Source organism: Megalopta genalis, chromosome 7, assembly GCF_051020955.1.
Source record: "Megalopta genalis isolate 19385.01 chromosome 7, iyMegGena1_principal, whole genome shotgun sequence".
NCBI classification, from domain to species: domain Eukaryota; kingdom Metazoa; phylum Arthropoda; class Insecta; order Hymenoptera; family Halictidae; genus Megalopta; species Megalopta genalis.
In genome coordinates, this window is record NC_135019.1 from 93,148 (window position 1) to 114,292 (window position 21,145).

General features: G+C 55.2%; 1 protein-coding gene across 1 annotated transcript in view; it reads left to right on the forward strand.

Moving 5' to 3' along the window:
- The first annotated feature begins 567 nt into the window (after positions 1–567).
- Positions 568–21,145, forward strand: part of Msp300 (Muscle-specific protein 300 kDa) — a 54,823-nt gene continuing 34,245 nt past the window's right edge. The window contains exons 1-14 of the mRNA XM_076523453.1: positions 568–1,466; positions 12,450–12,511; positions 14,041–14,136; positions 14,250–14,333; positions 14,825–14,917; positions 15,362–15,385; positions 15,735–15,913; positions 15,992–16,394; positions 16,496–16,642; positions 16,849–17,389; positions 17,693–19,379; positions 19,638–19,746; positions 19,932–19,946; positions 20,066–21,110. Coding sequence (XP_076379568.1) covers positions 716–1,466; positions 12,450–12,511; positions 14,041–14,136; positions 14,250–14,333; positions 14,825–14,917; positions 15,362–15,385; positions 15,735–15,913; positions 15,992–16,394; positions 16,496–16,642; positions 16,849–17,389; positions 17,693–19,379; positions 19,638–19,746; positions 19,932–19,946; positions 20,066–21,110 — 5,236 coding nt within the window. The 5' untranslated portion in view covers positions 568–715. The remainder of the gene's footprint in view (positions 1,467–12,449; positions 12,512–14,040; positions 14,137–14,249; positions 14,334–14,824; positions 14,918–15,361; positions 15,386–15,734; positions 15,914–15,991; positions 16,395–16,495; positions 16,643–16,848; positions 17,390–17,692; positions 19,380–19,637; positions 19,747–19,931; positions 19,947–20,065; positions 21,111–21,145) is intronic.

Sequence of the window (21,145 nt, forward strand, 5' to 3'; positions counted from 1 at the left end):
ATCGTGGATAAGGAGAACGGACGGACCGCGGAGGGGGACAGGGGGTCGAGAGGGTACCGCATGGCGGAACGAGGTGGGGACCCGGCGAGAGAGGTCGGGAAGAGAGAAGAGAGAAGAGAGGCACCAATATCGAACCGGCGGCCGTACTGCGCGCGGCCGGAGCCGGAGTCGGAGTCGGAGTCGGAGTGCATTCCGTGAGCGATAGTTGAACGCGTATCGCGTATCGCGTATCGCATATACTCGACGTCGACCGACGGCGTTGAGCCACGCGAGGCTGGTGCTCGCGATTAGCGAAACCGAACGATCGCGGTCGACCCTCTCCCCCCGTTCCTCGATACGTCCACGGTCCCCTGTGCGTTTGCGAAAAAGTGTGCGTGGCTCGCGTCGGACGACGAACGCGCGGCTCTCCGGCTGCCGATGCGCGTGGCGGCGGCGGCGGCGGCGGCGACGACGGCGGTGGTGGTGCTCGAAGGGTGTGGTGTGCGGAGAGCAGGTGTCCGCGAGCGCAGCCCGACCGTGAAACGAGCAGAGGCCGGAAGCGGACGGGCACGGCATGAGTTTCGACCGGAGCGGTTGCCGCTAGGACGGAGACCGGAGAACCGGCCTCTGCCTCTGCCTCTGCCTCTGTCTTTGCCTCTGTCTCTGCGAGCTACTCGTCCCACGGCTTCGACGGCGAGCCGAGCGGATTGGCCCAGGAGGGGAACCCTCCTGTAGCATGTCGACGCCGCCGAGAACCGGAAGCCCGTACGGCAGCGCGGCCGGCGACAGCGCGGCCGGCGACAGCCCGGCCGGCAGCCGGGCCGGCAGCCGATCCGACAGCCGAGCCGACAGCCGGGCCAGTCCCGGCAGCCCGAGGACACCACGTGGCGGCAGTCTGCAGGACCGGATCAGCTTCTTCGAGCAAGAGCTGTTCCAAGGCGCCGAGTCGAGGAGACAGTTCAGGTTGGCCGGCAATGCGAAGCTGGCCCTGTCCAGGACCGGGGACTCCTCGTTCGAGGAGAGCTTCGAGAGGCTGGTCGAGGAGGGCGAGCTGAACGGGGCCAAAGTGGTCAAGTTCGAGAAGATCACCGTTAGGAAAAGCGTTCGGGAGATGATCGGCGGCGTGTCGCATCGGCTGCTCGCCGAAACCAGCAGGACTCCCAGCGACGAGCACACCCTGGAGGATTCCGCTTATCAGAGTCAGAGCCAGAGCCAGAGCCAGAGCCACGGCTACGGCCACGGCCATGGCCGCGACGAGACCGGCCACGCCAGCAAGTCCAGCTCGGTCGCCTCGTTCACCAGATTCCCGTCCGAGGAGAGTCTGTCGCAGAGGAGGGGCAGCAGCCCCCTGCAGCATCTCGGACCCGACGATCGAACCCCGGAATGGCGTACCGAGTATCGCGCCGCGAGAGGCTTCCAAAACGCCTCCAGGATCGAGTTCGTGCGCAGCAAGAGCGAGTACGACGCACACATCGTCGCGATCAAAGGTGCTTCTCTCCATTTTAAATTCTCGATTCTCGATTCTCGATTCTCGATTCTCGATTCTCGATTCTCGATTCTCGAATCACCGAGTCGACGCGCGATCCTTAAGGGGGCGCGGACTCCTCGGGCTGCGACACCTTCGTCGAGGAATCGATGATGATGCTTTCGATCGAGAGGTCGCCCGAAATATGATTTACGAAAATCGGTAGATAAGTGGAAATTGTCGTGGAAACGTTGGCTCGCTTATTTCACCATTCTGCGACAGACGTTTGAAACGTTGCGTTATTTCTCGTATAGAATCGTTGCGAGTTACGTCACCGCGACAGCGACAGCGACAGCGACAGCGACAGCGACAGCGACAGCGACAGCGACAGCGACAGCGACAGCGACAGCGACAGCGACCGCGTCGATGGCGTAAAACTTCTCGAAGGAATAAGTAGGATCGAGACGGGGGCACACAGGAGACGATATCGATTCGCTCCGTTTGTCCTGCTCCGGAAGATTCTGAGACACCGAGCTCGAACCATCCACCGTCTTCGCAGGAAAAAGGCTATCGTTCGTTGCGCCAAATGTCGCTATCTCACCGCAGCTTCTAAAATTCGGACGAATTTCGAAACGGAAGTTCGCTTTCTCGTTCCGCGTTTTGCTTTATTCGCGACTCGTAATCTCCGTCGTGCTCGTCTTTCGAATTACCCAGCGCCGAAAGTTGGATCGTTGTCGAGAAATCTTGTTAGTCTCTCCCGACACGAAACGCTCCGAAAACGATCGTCGATCGTACACCGTAGAAATTCGAACGAAATTATATCTCGTTCGAACCTCGGCTCGCGACGCGAGGACGGGGCAGGGACTGGGTCAGGGACTGGGATTCGGACGTCGCGATTTATCTTCTGCCGCGCGAAATGGCCCGCGAAGCACATTTCGTTTCTTCCTCGATTCGAACTCTGGGAGAGTTCGATTCACGGTAGACCGTGATATATCTCTGTTTCGACGAATATCGAGTTTCGGTCGGATGATTTGCAATTCGAAGCGGAAATCTGCTCGCCCGCGAAAACAACTTTCCCATCGTACGGAGAACAATTTTCTGGACACCGGCGAACGTCGGCTCCGCGTCGAGGCGCGTTTAATTCGGCTAAACGATGCCGCACGGTTTCCGGCAACGATTTCGCGTCGCGTCGACACGTTCCTTACGATATTTTTTTAATTCGCAAGTCGCCGGACCAACCACCGCGGTCATGGAACCTCGCATTTTCGCGATCGATAGTTATTCCATGCTCCGTCGAGCACTTCGTCGAGCGTCAGCAATTCGCGGGTGCAACTTTTCTCGGCCAAGGGCTATCTCGTCGCTTCGGAGCAACGAAGTCTCTTTTTTCTCCTTTTTCTCGTGTCGCGACGCGATCGGTGGTCTATCCCCGCGGGCTTGGATAAGCGAGAAGCGACTCCCCGCGATGCAACGATGGGGCTGATAACGGATGACGCGAGAGCACGCTCCAACGATCGCGTATCCGATCCCGCGTCGCGAAGCGGCTTCGACGATCGCCGTCGAGCGCCACGCGTTTCCCAAAAAACACTCGTGCCTGGGAATATCGGAATACCGCTCGCCACCGCGACGTCGTCTACGGTAACTTGGACGATTCCAGGTTGCTTAACCGAAACGAAACTGAGCGAAAAAAAGTGACGAAGAGGAACGTTGGCGAGGGTCGCGTCGCGCGGCGCGGTCGACCGAGGTCGGCAGAATTGTCGCGTGACGCGTGACCTCTTTATCAGCCTTTTATCGAATGCCAAGCCGCGCTGCTTTATCGTCGTTGATTCCCCGTAAGGCGACGGACGGGGTTGGGCTTGGAATTGTTTTCGTCGTTCGCGGTAATTGCTGGCCGCGAAACAAGAAATAATAAGAGAAGAGAACGCAGATTTCTCTATCGTGTCGATGATACGAGACACGGGGTCGAAGCCGGCGGAACAGGCACGTGCTTTGTCTTCCGTTTAGATCGATTACGTCAGTTTGCGGTTCGCGTTCGATAATCGCGTTTGCCCACGCTCGGCCGTGTTCCGCGTTTCGCGTATAGCGTTTCGCGTTTCGCGTTTCGCGTTTCGCGTTTCGCGTATAGCGTTTAGCGTTTAGCGTTCAGCGTTGGACCAACCGGGAAGATAGGTCGGTGGGCAAGGCAGATCTCACGGCCACGGTCGCAATTGCTCGTTCGAACGTCGTTCGCCGTCTAAATTCGTGTCGGTTGTTTTATTCGACTGCTCGAATCTGTCGCTACCGTCGAACGTCTCGACCCTATGTCGAGCGTTTTATAATTTTAGAACGACCGAAAGCGAAATTTTTGGTCGAGCGAACGCGTCGAAAAAACGCTCGTTCAACGTTTTGCGAAAATTCCATCGAGCTCGCGTCGAAGTTTGAAAATTTGTCTACCCAGACGTTTCTTCGGGTAACGCGGATTCGTCGACGGTCTCGCGAGCTCGGGCAGAGTACCGTCCTACGATTTTTCTTCGCAAGATTACACCGACGTCGCTGGCGAACGCGAGGTCCCGTGTACGAAGAGTAAAACCGGCGAAGTAGAAATCGAGTAGGAATTTCGAGTAAAAATAATCGACGAAGGAAAAAGTTAGCGCGGCGCGTTCGAAAAGTCCGTGCCGAGCGTAAGCGACGAACAGGAACCGACGAGACGAAGAAATATCTCGTTCGAAAGCGAGGGAAGCGGGAAGATTGGGAGGGACGAGTAGGCGGAGAGGAAGAGGAGAGAAGGGGACGGAGACGCGGACGCGACGATAAAAGTTGAGGTTTCCCAGAGAATTTAAAGTTCGTTCGGACAGCAAAGTTGCAAGGAATTCGCTTCGCGGACGTTGGCGCGCGCGTTCGTTCCTCCAGCGAAGCGTGGAGCGTGGAGCGTACGGTGTGTAGGGTGTAGAGGAGTTTCGCCTGCTCGTGCGGCGTACGCGGACGATCGCTCGATCGCGGCGAACCGGGCCAACGAACCGTTCCGTCCGTTCCGTCCGTTCCGTCCGTTCCGTCCGTTCCGTCCGTTCCTCCGTTCCTCCGTTTTCCATGAACGAGTCGAATGAAGCCTGTTCGGTCGAGATAACGAGCAACGACGTACGACCACGAGCACGAGCACGACACGAACGCGAACGCGAACGCGAACGCGAACGCGAACACGAACGTTCGGTTCGCGTACGGCGTCGATGGTCACTCGATACTCGCTACTCGCGATACAACGGTCGCGGTCGAGACCGCGGAAGCGTCTTTCTACAGGCTCGATCGTGATCCTAGATTCTACGATTTCACGCGACGACGACTAACGGGCTGGAAAAGCACCCGTCGAACGTGTCGAAGCTCGAGGCGCCTCGAGTTATCGTTGTTACAGCGTGAAAAGGCTGCGCGTCGCGCCCCGCCGCGGCCGGCCCGGTCGCCATTTTTTCGGGGTCGGGGCGTTTTCAGGTTTTCAGGTTTTCAGGTTTTCGTCGAAGCAACGCTTCGGTTTCGCGAATCTTATCGTTGCTTGGCACGCGTTCGATACGACAGAAATAATTCGAGTATTTTCTCGACGAGGAAAACGTGGCTTCGAATATTTCAAAATAGACGGTTCAAGATATTTTTACGTCGTGCTGCCGTTGTTTCGGCAACGTAAATAATACGCGTATCTACGATACGAACAGCCGACGATATCCGACGGGTTCTTCGAACGATAAATATTTTTCCAAGATCGGCGGAATCGGCAATTTTGCCGAGAACGGCGCCGACGTCGATTCGAGTCGGCGAGTCGAATCTCGAGACGGATAAGACGAACGATGGCGGTGTCGAGAAAGACTGGAAGGTTAAGGTCGCCGCACGCTTTTAAAAAGTTACATCGTCGGTGGGTGTCTCGTGGATCGACGCGTCGAATTTCGTCGATCTTGCGCGATCTCTCCGACCTAGAAAATTCCGGTATGTTATTCCCATTCGAAGATTTTAGTCGTCGGTTTAAAAACAGAGTATTGCGTCAGCGTTAATCTCGACGAGCGCCGATAAACGATCTCTGGGAACGGGAACGAGAACGCGACGCGAATTCGTTCTCGCGTTGTTCCGCCGCTGTAACAAAGATCCGGGGAGAGACCGGCGCATTCGAACCGGTCGCGAACGGTTTGCGAATGCGCTTGCTAATCACCGTGCGATCGGTACGGTGGTAGGTTTCGTGAAATTTTCGGCGGAATCGTCCGATCGTTCGCGTCTGAGACACTTGTAAAAAGTCAAGCACGTAACCGGAAGGTGTTACGACGTTCGTATAGCTTCGAAATCGAGCACGAAAGTCGAAGAATACGAAATCACTCGGAATCGACACCGTTCGGAGGAAGGTGTTCGAACGCTCGAATAGCTTCGAGGTCGACTAGAAAAGTCGAAGAAGACGAGGAAACTCGAATTTACCGATGTTTCGAGAAATAATCTTGCGGAGTAGCAGCCAAGATGCTGGAAACAGCTCGGAGAAACGTAACTCGACTACGGTTAAGAGGTTTCGACGTCGTCGCGTCGTCGCGTCGTCGCGTCGTCGCGTATAAACTGTAATGTGGTAACTCGTACTAATAGTAAACGATGACGTTATCGAGCGTCGGTTCAAGGCTGCGCTCGAACCGTGCTTGCCTTCTCTGAAACCTTCTCGCACTGTACGCTCTCCGCTCTACGCTCTACGCTCTACACCGAGCGTACACGCACACACGTCCGTACGTATATTCTTCCACCGCGTTTCGCGTCTCATCGTCGGTTCTAAGATCGCAAGCTCCCCTCTTCCGCTGGTCGTGTTTCGCTCGCCTGCTACGCTTTCCGCCGCGACTTCTAGTCGGGCACGCTTCGTTATCGGAAAAATCGATGCGCGATAGAGAGCCTGCGAATTTACATTCGGAAGCCGTGTAAAGGTCAAGATTCCAAACAACGGAACGGTCCGACAGTTTCTGCCGCGATAACCGTGGGATCTTGGTAGCCGTCGCTGGCGCAACATTCGACTCGATACCGTCGACCTTCCGTATCCGGATCGAAAGATCGAACGCGATTCCATCGCCGCGCGAATCAGTAATCTCGCGAGAAACTCTGGGATCGAGAACGGGCGTTATAAAATTGCAGTCGTCGGTTAACCGCGGCTGGATCGTAGGCGTCACCGAGTTGCTCGCCTACTCGAACGTTCGTTTTGCAAGAAGTCGACGACATCGCCGGCTCACAGTCAAGGTCAGCCAATTCGTTCGCTCCTCCGCGGTGGATCTCGAGTGTCAAGGACGAGCGAGTCAACCTGGGAACCGAACACGTTAATTCGGCTATTGTATCCGCACGCGGTCATCGTTATTAATAACACGATCTCGTCCTCCTTCCCTCCGACCCGATCTGTCCTCTTTCTCTCTCTCTCTCTCTCTCTCTCTCTCTCTCTCCCTCTCCCTCTCCTCTCCCCGCTCGCTCTTTCGCTTGCTCTCCCTTTCTGAAATCGCTTAAAAGATCCTTCTTCTTTTTGTCGATTCGTGTTTGCCGATTTCGGAAACTGGCCAAACGAGAATCCGCGAATATCGCAGCATCGATAAAAGGATACGCGAACAGGACGCGGGATTCGTATTACGCAGCTTTAATCGGGAATTCGCGAGCGAAAGACGAATTCGATCCGGCCTTCGGAGGCGCGCCCCCTGTATCTATACCTGTATCCGTATCCGTATCCGTATCCGTATCCGTATCCGTATCCGTCTCTGTATCTCTATCGACTCGACTTCGCTTCCGGGTAATCGGATTTCGTTTCTCCCGTCGAAGGCCGTGCAGGTATTCGATAACTGTCGGTACGCGAGACGCGTTTGCTCCGCGAGCGACGTTCCGTCGCCGATATCGGGAGACGAACAGCGTCGGCATCGGCGTCGGAGTCGCGCGCGAATCGAGTCGCACGGGTTTCTCCAAAGGGGCCCAAGGCCGATCGCGAGCGCATTTCGGAAGACGCTCGACGTCGACACCGAATAATCGCGAAACCGTTCGACGGCACCACACTCGGCGACGAAACGACCGTTCGGACGATCGGACGACCGGACGACCGGACGATCGGACGGGTCGTTCGCGGTTGGTCTCGGTCCTCCGGCCGAAAGGAAGCGTACCGATTGCGGCGGGGGAAACGCCGCGCGACGTTTCGCAACAGCGGAAGTCGGCCTGCCGAAACCGGGCGACTTTGCTCGTAAATTTCCGGATCGCTATTTTCGCTCGCCGTCGATCGCCGGTACAATAAACGCGGCGCGGCGAGTCTATAATTAGAAGCGCCGATAGACGACTATTTATAGTCGCGGTACGCGATTTCTCGTTGCAAGAATCTCGAGAAAGATTGCAACGATTCGTCCGGTCGCACGGCTCGAGGCTCCGCTCCAGTCTCCAGCCTCGCGAAGACGACGCGAGGCGACGAATACGCGACGAGAAGATCGGCTCGCCGCTTCCCGTCGCTTCGACCCCGACTGTGCATCGACTCGCGCGAGTCGGCCAATTTACGGCCGGTCCGAGGACGAACGAACGAACGAACGAACGAACGAACGAACGAACGAACGAACGAACGAACGAACGCGATCGTTTCGCAGGGGGTGTAATCCCGTAGAGCGTCGCGAGTCGCGAGTCGCGACGTCGTGACACGACTCGTGACCGACGATCGAGGATTTCTGGCTCGCACGCCATCGTTTCTCCAATTTGCTCGACGAGCTGCGCCGGCTACGACATGCGATCTTACCTCACCCCCTCCGAACGCTCATTAGGAGGTAATTAACGAACGATCGCGCGTGCAAACACACGGTCGGTCGTTTTTAATGGAGAGCGATCGTCGCGACGCGAGGCTCGACGCGAATCGTCGACGGATTCGGTGCTGGGAAATCTCGATCTTTCGATTTTTTTCTCGTTTTTAATCTATTCTTTCCTAATCGAAGACCGTGGATTTTATGGACGGTCGAAACGTTGGAAGAATTTGTCGACGTAGAAACCGGTACGAACGATAACGCGTAAACGTTGTACGAATAACAATTATTTTGACGGATTCGAAGATTTCGACAAGTAGAATCGGGTGGGGGCGTAACGCGATCGGACGTTGAAAATAAAAACGAAAGACGTTGGAAATAGCGGAACACTCGGAAAGTACGATTCCGTTGGAACAGTTTTCGTTGCTCTACGAACGAATCTACGAGACACGAACGATTCGAATCCGTGAATGAACACCGACTCGCGTCGGAATTCCTGTTTCAACCCTTAAAACTTGGCCCCGCGAGCCATCGTTCGAGCAATGGAACCGCATGCATGGTAAATGGCGTGCAGTTGCATTCGATAATTGGAGCTCGGCTTTACGTTCTTGCGAACGAACCCGGCCTTTTGGGAAAGTCGTTGCAGGGAACATCGTTATCGCGAGACGTCGCCCGAGCGTCGACTTGTTGCCGCGTCGAGCGACGCCCGGCTATTTCGAACCGCGATCGTCTCTAAAAACGGCGGTTAAGAATCGCTAAGCCCGCGCTTCACCTTGACGCGTCTCGTTCTAATCGGCAGAGTGATCTCACTCGACGAAACAAAGCTGGACTGGCATCCCCGATCGATCGTTCGCGGTGGTCTTTAAATAAACGATCCGTCGCATTTTTCGACTTCCGACGATCGGTCGCGTCGCGATCGACGCGTCTCCGATCGATTCGACGAAAGAGAGCCCCGGCATTTTTCTCTTTCCGAAATCCGTTTCTCCGTTCGCGACAGAGATCGTTTGATTCGATCGGCGCCGGATTTCCAGGAAACTCGCGACGTCGGTTCGAATTACGCTCGCGAAGCTTTTGCGGCCGGAACACGGAGATCGTCCCGATTCTCTCGATCTTCGCTCGCGCTCTCGGCCTCCGATCGTGCTAAAAACACACGGACGCGCGACGCGCGACGCGCGACGAGCGACGACGGGCGACGACGAGCGACCGAGCGACGCGTACACGTAAATATAGGCAGCGTAAAGCGTAACACGGTCCGACGCGCGATGCCCGATAAAAAAGCTCCCGCAGAAATACACGGTTGACGAACCAAAGGAAATCGTAGATTCGTCGCGGATATCGTTTCCCCGCGATATTCGATATCTTTGACAAATCGTGGCTACTCTATTCCTTCTTCGACATATTCGACCGCAGCTGTTCCTCTCGCGCTCGACTACTCTCGGTCGAGAGAAAACGGCACCGAGCTCGGACTCGAAGATTTCTTTTCTCACGATTCGAGACAAATACGGAGGCGGCGGCGACGAAAACGGTCCGCTCGATCGACTCTCGTTCGATGGATGGACGGATGGATGGACGGATGGATGGACGGATGGATGGATGGATGGATGGATGGAACGCGTACGCCGAGCGGACGTCGGCTCGTTCACGAGAATTTGCCCCACCTCGGCGACCGCCCCTTCCCTCCTTTTCGCAGGTTCGTCTTTCGACATCGAAGACGAAAGCGCTAAAAATACGAATTTATACGCGCGGCTGCCTCGCGCGCGCACCTATTTTCTTTCTCGAGGGAGAACGCGGAGAGGCGAGGGGGGGGGGGGGGAAAGGATGAAAGCCGAGATAATTTTAAATGTCGGTGACGATCGAGGAAAAAAACGTGGCGAGAGGAGACGTCGCGCGGCGGCGTAGGCGTCGGCGTTGGCGTTGGCGTCGGCGCCGAGTCACGATTCGCGAATCGTCTCGTAAGAGCTCCAACTTTTTCTATGGATCCGTCGCGTTTCGAACCGTGTCGAAACGGCCAACGAAACGCGTTCCGCGCGCGATTCTGTCGCTCGTTTTTTCGAGACTTCGAGATGCCGCACCCCCTTCGGAATTAACCGCCCGAAACGCCGAGAGCGTTCGTTGGCCGTTAAACGGCGGTTGCGCGCCGTAACGCGTTCGCGCGTTCGACTCGCGTGGCTAGCTTCTCGACCGCGCACGCTCGCGCACCTGTCGACAAGTTTTTGCCGGATTCGTGCACGCGTCGCGTTCGATTCTCTCGTTGCCGATCGGTCGAACCTGGTACTCTGCTCGGGATCGCGAAACGTCGAACGCGGAACGCTCGGCTGGACGCAACGCGCAGACGCGGTGGCAGATTTACCGGCTTTCGGTGGCAACGCGATTCGATCGAGGATCCGATGGCGACGGATCGGGGGAACGTCGTTTATATTTTTAGTCAATTATCGGATAGTTTCGCCAATTATTTATTACTTCGGGCCGCGATGCCCGAAGATCGACGCGGATCGAAAATTCGAGCGTCTCGATTCGCGATCGTTCTCGAAACACCGCGTAACTTTCTGAGAAAGGCGTATTCGCCAACGGACCTCGCAGAAATTCGTAGACTCGACTCGTTCTCGACATTGTCGTTTAGTTTTCAAAACGGCGCGGTCGCAACGCGCCGAACGATTCGCCTCGGTGTCCCCGTCGCGTCGGCTCGACGAAAACGGGGTCCGATCTCGAAGGTGACGCGCGCGTTCGACGCCATCCGCGACGATGCGACGCGCGCGAGTCGAATATTCGTGTAACAGTGTAGAATGCGCGCCGGGGAACGCGTTTCTCGCTTGTCCCTTTTGTTTTTATCGCGGTCGGGCCATCGGGATCGTTATCAACTGTTTCGCGAAATCTAACTCCCGCCGCCTTCTCTCTTTCGTACCGATCTCGGAAAGCGATCTCGCGGATAGTCGGTTCCGGAAAGCGGGACAAGATGTTCGTCGGGTCGCGGCGTCGAACGTTTATCGGCGCCAAAAAGGCTTCCGCTGTAACGGCTCGCGAACTAGGAGGCCTGCCGCTGCGAGACGAATCTTCGCGTAGCTCGCGACGCGACGATCGCGACGATGACGTAATCTAATTGTAAGTCAAGACTGAATCATTTACTTGGCTGCAACGCACGCTATCGCGCACCGTTCTTTTTTCATTTCGCTATCGACGACGACGACGACGACGACGCGACGCCGAGAATGTCGTCAGAATTATTCTTATCGTTGGACGTTAGACTTCGTGTTATTCCAGGCCGACTCGATCGAGAATTACGCGAATCGAAATTTTTATCGGATCGATCTCGCATCGCGAACGATCGGAAACGTTCGTAGAATCTATATATATAGATAGATAGATATAGAAATCGATCTCGCGAGTTCCGTAAGACATAACTCCGTTCCGTTCGCCAAGAATCGCCTCCGCGGAACGTTCGCGGAATCCAGCCGTGCTCCGACCGAACGAATGTCGAATATTAAACGCGAACGCGAATATGAAATTCGCGGCTCGCACGAACGTTCAAGAAATTCGCTGTCTCGAGAACCGATAGCTGGCCGGAGGAGTTCGCGATTCGCGAATCCTCGTCACGGAGGAGGACGCTAACGACGTTCGCGAGCGACGAAAACGTGCCTCGGGGACAGGAGACGAGGCGAGGCGAGATATAACGTTGGTTCGTTTCGCAAACCGACGCGTAACTCGGTGGTTGCGTAAAGACGCGAAATTTCTCGCGCGTCTTCGGCCTCCGGTGACGCATCGCCGACGATCATCGACGACCTCGAGGTTCGTCGCGTTCCGAATATCGTCGTACGCGGCGGCGACCGCGTACGCTGCGATCGGATTCGATCGCGAGTCCTTGAAACGTACGAAACGAGGCGAACGCGGCCCGTTTCTTCTTCTAGAAATCTCGAAGATGGCTTCGCCGCGGGGCCTTGGTCGAGGCCGGGCTCGGGGCGATCGAGACGCTTCGCTCGCGGCCAGAGAGTTTCTGCCGGAACGTAATTGGAAAGCGTTCCACAGATCGGTCATTGGCGTTCGGTTCGAAGTAAACGCGAAATTCGAACGTTCGTCGCGCGACCTGCTCGATGAAAATTAGCCGGAGCATCGAGGAGGATCGCCGCGAGGCGCGCCCGTTCACCGCCGACCGTTTCTGCTCGCGCGCGTTCGACTTTCAGCGAATCGTCTTACGAATCTTTTCGCGTAACGATTTGAAGAGACGATCGGATAAGAAGAAACAAAGAAACGAAAAGACATGGACGAGTAAACCGTTTCTCTCGTTACAGACGAGCAAGAAAGAGTCCAGAAGAAGACCTTCGTCAACTGGATCAACTCGTATCTCTCGAAGGTGAGCGACCCCACGATTTTCGGTAAGGAAATCCCGATCGAAGAGGTCGGCGACTCGGGATCGATCGCAAAGACGAGCGCGCTCGGTCTCTTCGGATCGTTCGTCGTACTTTAGGTACGGGTCGCCGCGCCCCATCGCGCCCCATCGCGCCCCATCGCGCCCCATCGCGCCCCATCGCGCCCCATCGCGCCCCATCGCGCCCCACCGCGCCGGCGAAACGTCAACGAATATTTTCTCGTCCGGGCAAACACCGTCGAGGTTTTTTCTATGGCAGCCGCTACGTAATAAGGGATCGGCGAAATTACTTCTCATCACGAATATCAGAAGTTCGTTGGGATAACTCGTGCCTGGCTCGCGAGTCTCGATACCGTTCCCCTACTTCCGCACTTCCGGATACTTCGAAACTTGAATTAGAAATCCCACTCCGCTTCCTTGCGACATGCATGCCCCAGAACCGGCACGACATTGCGTTTTCTGTTCTAGCCTGTCCCGTCGTTCCGCCGACTCGCGGACAGCCGGCGGCGGCTGTTCCGATCTCCGGAAATTCGGAACTCGTACCTATCTCGGACAAGGATTCGCGTCGCGGACCTCGAAAACGAACGCTTTCGCCGTGTACACGCCGTGTTTCGATTCGACTCTTCGAAAGCGATCGAATCGAATTTTAGAGCGGCGCGTTTCTTCGGTCGGTCGATTATATTTTGCGGATCGTCGCTCGTCTCGGGTACCGAGCGAGTGCCCGAAGAAGTTTCGCGAAATTAGACGAGAACGTCTCGCGCCGCAGCCGCGAAACAGCGTTTACTCTTCCCGGAGAATCTTTGTAAACGATCCCCCGAGCTGCTTACTTTAAACCGTGCGCGCGAACCTGCTCGAATTCCGTGGATCGCGGATCGTGAATCGACGCTTTGAAAAATTGCATCCGAGCAAAGTTGGTCGGCGATCGACCGACCGGTGTGTAATCCGATGCTAACCCGTCGCGATGACTTCATCGCGCTGCGCGCGATCGGAAATAGATCCCGATCTCGAGTATTTAATCGTCTCGAATATTCCTGCGATTTACAACGCTCGCGGTCGATATCATAAATCGGAACGAACGTAAATGCATCTTCGTCGACTAAGAAATTGCGGATGGGCGCGTGAAACCGATTACGCGCGGATTACCTCGGAATTGCGCTGCTCGGACGAGCGCGATCGTCGGGAAACGCGATAAATCCGTGGCAAGCGTTCTTAAACGATGCCGAAGCAACGCGGCGGAATGGTTCGCTTGCGAACGGACTCTTCTTGATTTTTCGCGCGAAATAAAAATTGTCCGAGACGACCGGCAGACGCTGGAATCGCTGGAAAACGTTGAAAATGATGCAACGACGTCCTCGAGTTCTTCGAACGTCTTTAGATTTTTGCGTTTCGAAAAATTTGTAGAAGATAACGGGTCGACGCGCGCGATCCTTTCCGATCGAACGCAAATATCTACTTGTTCCGCGTTCTTCTCGCATCGTCTTCCCCGTTGCCTCCGTAACGACATTTATTTTCAGCGAATGCCACCGTTCCACGTGGAGGACTTGATCGAGGATCTGAAAGACGGTACCCGCCTACTCGCGTTGCTCGAGGTGCTGTCCGGCGAGAAGCTGGTGAGTGCGTTTGCAGCAGCAGCAGCCGCAGCATCGGCAGCAGCTGCGACTCGTACGACTTTCCGATCGATAGGATCCTCCCTCACACGATGAAATACGTTTTCTGTTCGCAGCCGGTCGAACGGGGCCGTAATTTGAAGAGACCGCACTTTCTCAGTAACGCCAACACCGCGCTGCAGTTCCTACAGAGCAAGAAGGTGAGCTAGCATCGTACCGTGCTCGCCTCGCCTCGCCTCGCCTCGCCTCGCGTCGCTCGATTGCCAATTACGGCAATCTGTTCGCTCGGTGTTCGTTCCGAGGCGAAAGAAATTGCGAGCTTCGATCGGCAAACGTTGGCTGCTGCCGGTAATCTCGGGGCTACGAGCGATTACGGCAATTCCGCGATCCGACGAGTACCAGGCGGGTTCTCGTAGATTTTCGAGAGTCGAGGTTATGTCCGCTTCGAGAATTTGTTTTGCTCGAAAGAGGGGAGGGGAGGCGGAGGAAGCTGTGCGCGAATAATTTTTAACGTTTGCTCGTTCCGCGGACTCTCGCGAACAAACCGCCGCAACGTTTGTTACAACTTTACGAACGATCGAATCTCGCAAGATATCCGCGATTTACCGATCGTCCGATCTACCGCCTACGCGTTGGTCGTTCGATGGAAAAGTCGCCGCATTAACGAACGAGTCGCGCGATTTCTTTGCAGATCAAGCTGGTCAACATAAACGCGTCGGACCTGGTGGACGGACGACCTCCCGTGGTTCTCGGCCTGATATGGACTATCATCTTATATTTCCAGGTAGACGGTGTTCCGTTCGTACTAATTAGGATCGAAGCTATGCGCAAGAAGCACTCTGACGATTCCGAATGCGGTAGTCGCTTGAATATTTTGACGGCCGTGTGCCACGTGTAACGTTCGATCGCGTAAACGCGTGTCGCGATCCGCGCCGCGCGGATACGCCGCTGCGATCGTTGTCGTCGGCGGGGATTAATTTGCCGTTCGCGAAGGTCGACCCTTCGTTGTCGTTGTCGTTGTCGAATCCTCGACGCGCGTTTCGGTCGCGAAACCGAGCCGAGTCTTCGTCGCGTCGATCCGCGCGAAACCCGCGGGAACGAGCGTTCCGAAACGGAAAAATGGGCGCGAAGGCAACGTTGATTAGCGTAAAATGAGAAATTAGTCCTCGTTAGGAACGATCCGAAACACTTCCCATTCAGCTAACCGTGTTTATTCTACATGAATAAGCCACGATTGACGGATCGAACGAAGGTGAGTAGCTATCAAACGACAAAACAAACAAAATGAGAAACGAAAGATGGATTGCTGTGATTTTAATCGAACAGAATCAAAGTTCTAGATTGTTTGCTCTCTCTCTTTCTATAGAGAGGAAAGACGATGATACACGCCCTGCATGATTATCTTTACGCGTCACACTAGATTGCACGCTAGTCCCTTTTCCCTGAACTTTTTCTCTCTCTCTCTCTCTCTCTCTCTCTCTCATATACATACGTACGTATGTATATACATGATCCATCTATCTCTCCGACTACATACCCGTTTCTGTCACTTCGATCGTCCGTTTTCTCGTTCGCGGACCATTGATCGGCCGTGTTTCTAGATCGAGGAGAACACCAGAGCTTTGGAATATCTCGGTCACACGTGGGGCAGCCAGAGCAGCTTGGAAAGTCTGAGCACCCAGGGTTCGGCGGCTAGCGAGAGAAGGCGCATCAGCAGCGAGAAATGGAAGCAGGGCGCCAGAAAAACGCTCCTTCAATGGGTCACCAATGCTCTGCCCAAGTTGGTATAACGCGACCACCTGTAACGAACGCGATCCTCCGTAGAGTACATGTTTGCTCGGGAATTTTCGACCGTTAGGGACATCGGCATCCAGGTGCGCGACTTCGGCGAGAGCTGGCGAGACGGGAACGCGTTTCTGGCCATCATCGACGCGATCAAGCAGAACCTGGTCAACGTAGCCGCCATGAGAGAGGCCTCGAACAGAGCTCGCCTGGAGACGGCGTTCCAGGTGGCCGAACTCGAGCTAGGCATCGCCAGGCTTCTCGACCCCGAGGACGTGGACGTTCCCCAGCCCGACGAGAAGTCGATCATGACGTACGTCGCGCAATTTTTACACAAATATCCGGAGCCAGGATCCGCGGCCGCGGACTGTTTCGCAGCCGTGCAACAAGAGTACGACGGATTGTCGGCCTGGCTCGGCGATCGGATCAGGAACTTGGAGCAGTTGGACAGGACCAATTCGTTCCCGTTGAGCTACGCGGTAAGAATCGAATTCTTGTTCGCGTTCTGCGATGTTTTCCGCTCTCGACATCGAGGATTTCGAATTTCGAATCGTCGTTGAGAGCAACGGTCTCTTTCCAGGACTACCTTGCTCTGAAGACGGAAGCCGACAAGCGGTTCGTGGTGTACGATAAGCTGCGGCGTCTCGTCGAAACGCCTAGTACGATCAGCATCACGAGAGACTCTTGGAGACGGGTGCAGAGCCTGTGGAACGCCTTCGAGATACTTGTAAGCTGCCCGATCGTGTCGTCGCGTCGCGAGCATTCGCGATGGAGTATCTCTGTTTTCGCTTCGACCGATCCTCGCGAACGCATCCTCGACGAAAAGAATAACGATAACAAGAGTCTGTTCGTCGTCTTTTACGTTCGCCGCGAAGGAGAAACGCGAAAATACTCGTTCTTCGAGGATCAGATTTTTCTCGGATGTGTTCTCAGATGTTGCGCTGGCTCTGGAGCCTGGACTCGAGTCTTCCGGGCGAACTGGGCGAAGCCGGCAGGTGGCTGGCGCGCGCGGAAGCCCTCCTCATTTCCGACAACGACATCCCCGAGGAGATGACCGAGGAAACGGCCAACGTGATATCGAACAAGCTGGAGGAACACAAAAAGTTCTTCCTAGACCTGCCAGCTACCACGGAGAAGTTCCAAACGGCCAGAAATTCTCAGCTCTCGTTGCACATGCAGCCCCGGCAGCTGAACGATATGGCGGCGCGATTCGATAGCCTGCCGGACCGTGCCGCGAAGCGGAGAATTCGATTAAAGTTCCTGGAGCACAAGTGCTGCCTCGTCGCTTTCTTGTTCCTAGTCGAGACCAAGCTCAAGGGTTGGAGCGTGAAATACGGCACCGAGGAGAAGGTGCATCAGATGCTGGAGCAGTATAGAAACTTCGTGTCCCGGAACAGAATCTTCCAAGAATTCCAGAAGGCCTATCTGGACATGCAACAGGTCGTCGAGGACTACAAACGAGAGGGTAACGTTGGTGAGTGCAACATATTCGTCGGTTATTTTCGATTTCCTTCGCTACGTAGAGAGACGGGGTAGATTGAAACACGAAAATTTCGCGATTGAGAAACGAATTAAAGTAGAAGCTTACCGAGATCGAAACCGGACACCTCTTGGCAGGCATCGACGGACGAAACCTGCCACGATATGTCTAATTCGCTCGAGGAAAAAATCTAAAACAAAAAAGAAACCAAAAAAAAAAACGGGAAGAACGGAGAAAACGGGAAAATCGAAAAATCGAAAAATCGAAAAATCGAAAAATCGAAAAAAATCGTTGCAGATCGAGAGGAAAGCCTGAGCATCGATCGCTTCATGAAAGAGACCAGCGACAAGTGGAAGAGCGTGTCGATGGACCTGCGCTGCGTGCAGAGCATGCTCGAGGAAGTGGTGGCCTACTGGCGTCGATGGAACGTCGCGTCGGACGAGTTCGAGACCTGGTTGGTCCGCGCCGAACCTGCCTTGAACCTGCCCGAAGAGGAGAGAATGGAGTTCTTCCAGGACATCAGCGTCTGGAAGGAGAAGCATCAGCGATTATCGGACACGGTGACTTTCCTGATCGCGACGTCGGACGAGCCTGTGGCTCTTCGACTGAAGCAACGTTACACGAACCTCGCGGCTCGATGGGAGTCCATGTTCCAAGAGGCCAAGCAGTACATGCACGCCGGCGATTTGATCCGAAACAGAAAGGACTACAGGGCCGGGATGGAGACGTTGCAGAGCTGGCTGAGGAACGCGGAGACCGCGCTGGCGGCCACCGATTTGACGACCACCGAAAAGATCAAGGCCTACGGCGAGAAGCTTCAAGCGTTTCACAACGAAGTCGAAGGAGTGGAGGACCTTTTCAAGAGCATCAGCAAAAAGTTTCAAACCTTGATCCAGGATCTGTCTCGCGACGAAGTCGACAGGATGATGAACACCCTGAAGAAGGAGAAGGAAGCGTTGGTCAAGGTCAGAGCGTTGATCCCGATGCAGCTGCACTTGTACCATCAGCTGTTGGTACAGCAGGAGTCTCTCGAGGCTGGACAGAAGGAGATAGCCGCCTGGTTGGACGAGGCGGATAGGGTGCTCGCCGGCGCGGATCTGTCGGGCGGCAGGGAACAAATTCTGGCTCGATTGGATCGTCACAAGGCCTTCTTCTCCAGAACCCTTTATTACAGATCGATGCTCGAGTCGAAGAACAAGGTGTTCACCAGCATGGTCAAGTCGGTCGACAGCCACGCCGACGTGGCCTCGGCCGAAGGCGGCAAGACCTTGAGAGAACTGAACGACAGGTTCGACGGAGCGTCCCAAGCCGCTCAGCTCTGGGAGCAACGGCTTCAGGAAGCCGTCAGGTGTTGGACGAGGTTCAAGGAGTCCGAGAGACAGGTCTCCGAGTGGCTGACCGTGGCCGAGACCACGATGAACGACAAGCACACGGACAGCAGCAGACATTTGCTCGAGTATCGGAAAGAGTTGTTCGCTCGCGCCAACGAGAAATGGATTCAGGAGTTCGCGAACGCCGGCCAGGATCTGAAGAACGTTTTGCCCGTCGAGCAGCAAGCCCCTGTCACCGAAGCCGTGGAAACTCTTCGAAAACGTTGGAAGAAGGTGTTGACCTTGGCGCCCCTTCATCTAATGGGGCTCGAGTTTCGACTGTACGAGATCACCTTCCTCCGCTATCTGAAGGATCTGGAAGCGGAGCTGAACGCCGAACAGCAGGCCCTGACGAAGAACGACAACGCGGAGAGCATTCTGCAGAGAAACAAAGAGTTCTTCGTTAAGCAGGGCACCATCCTCGAGGTCGAGAAGTGCCTGGAGGCTTTGAAGAAGATCGGCAAGGCGTACAGCCTGCTGAAGCCGGACGACGACAGTCTCGCCGAGGCTGCGCGGAACGCCGAGAGACTCTGGGAAGATTCCGCGCAGCGGGTGGAGAGCCTACGAGAGCAGCTGAAGCAGGTTCCTCAGCAATGGGCTGCCTACAAGAAAAAGTACGCGTTGGTTTGTTTGTTGCATTTTCTCGTTTTCCTTTTTCCGTTATCCGAGAACGAATTTTCACTCGTGTTCGTTTCGAGGCGCGCGCGCGCGCGCGCGCGATGCATACATATACATATATGTGTACGGATCTCGTAGAGATCTTCCAGATTATATCCGTTTTACGAATTTTGTTGTCGTTTCCCCGCGACTCGACACGACTCGACACGACTCGACACGACTCGACACGACTCGACACGACTCGACTCGTTCAGGTTCGACGAGATGGTGAGATGGATGGACCACGTGGACAGCAACCTGAGGACCATTTTGCACGAGGTGAACACCTTGGAGGAGTTCGAGACCGAGAAAACGATATTCCAGGTGAGGCGATCGATCCATCCGTTTTCGAATTGTCGAAAACTTTCGTTTCTAGCTTTTAATATGCTCGTTGCCGCGTTGCTCGTTGCAACGGGGTTCTTCGAGGTAGAAAATGTGGTTGATCGTTTGTTTAACGTGAATCGTTCTAAATTGCTTTGTCACCCCGCCGCTTTCCTCGTGACGGATAGATTCGCCTAGTGACGGTAACTATGATAAACTGTACGCCATGAGCTTCGAATATTCGATGAACTAATGCTGCCATTAGTCCTTGAGCGCGCGTCGGTCCCCGATTAAACGACGACGTTGCCTCCGTTTTCCTCAGAAAATCTGTCGGGAAGCGGACAGCAAACGCGAAGAGATGAAGTGGCTGGTACAGACGTTGGACAGTTTGACCTCGAATCGATCGGACAACGAGGCTCTGTCGGAGCAGAATCGGCTCGAGCAGCTGATCACGCGGTACAAGAACCTGATACCGACCATCGAGATCACGATGACGAAGACGGACATCTACTCGAAGAGCTACACCTACAGGAAGGAGGTCCGCGAGGTGTGCACTCTGCTGCGCAAGGTGCGCGAGCAATCGCAGGTCGACGCCGTGGTCGCGGAGGGCCCGGAGAGCCTGCGCACCGCCGTGGCCCATCAGGAGAGTCGTCTGAGCCAGCTGGAGCACCAGCGATCGAACATCGTCAGCATGCTGCAACGCGGCAAAGATCTGCTCAAGGACCAGCACGCTCCCCAATTCTTGTCCGTGGAGGTCCAACAGCTGAAATCCAGCTGGAACGACACCTACGGGCAGAGCGTCGAGACGTTGAAGTCGTTGAAGAGCTCCGAGAAATTGTGGAGCACCTACGAGGAACAGAAGGAGGAGATTTTCAAGTTGATCGAACGAGCCGAAGAGGAGCTGAGCAAAATCGAAACGGCCGGTTACCGCGACGCTTCCGAAGCGTCCTCCGATCTTCGGAGCAAACAGGAATTCGCCTCCGGCTGGAGAAAGTCCGCGGAAGAACTGCTGAAGAAGCTTCGCGAGACTTACGGGAACTTGACCGACGTCGCTCCGACCGAGAAGAAGGAGATCCTCGGGAAGGAGATCGCGCGAACGGAGAAGAAGATCGAGACGACCCTGAGGACCGTTCAGGAGAAGGTGGTCTACCTGCAGGAGCACAGCACCAGGTGGAACAAGTTCCAGGCAAAGTTGAACGAGCTGCAGCTCTGGGCGCAACAGAGTCCTCGGTCCATCGCCGATGCCGAGAATTTGTCCACCAGCCCGGAGGAGGTGGTCTACAGGACGGAGAGAATCGAGAAGGAGATCGAGGAGAAGAGCAGGACGTTGACGTATCTCGAGGAGGAGTCCCAGAAGCTGGTGAAAGGTAACGCGCTCCGTTAATTCTACCGTTATAGATTT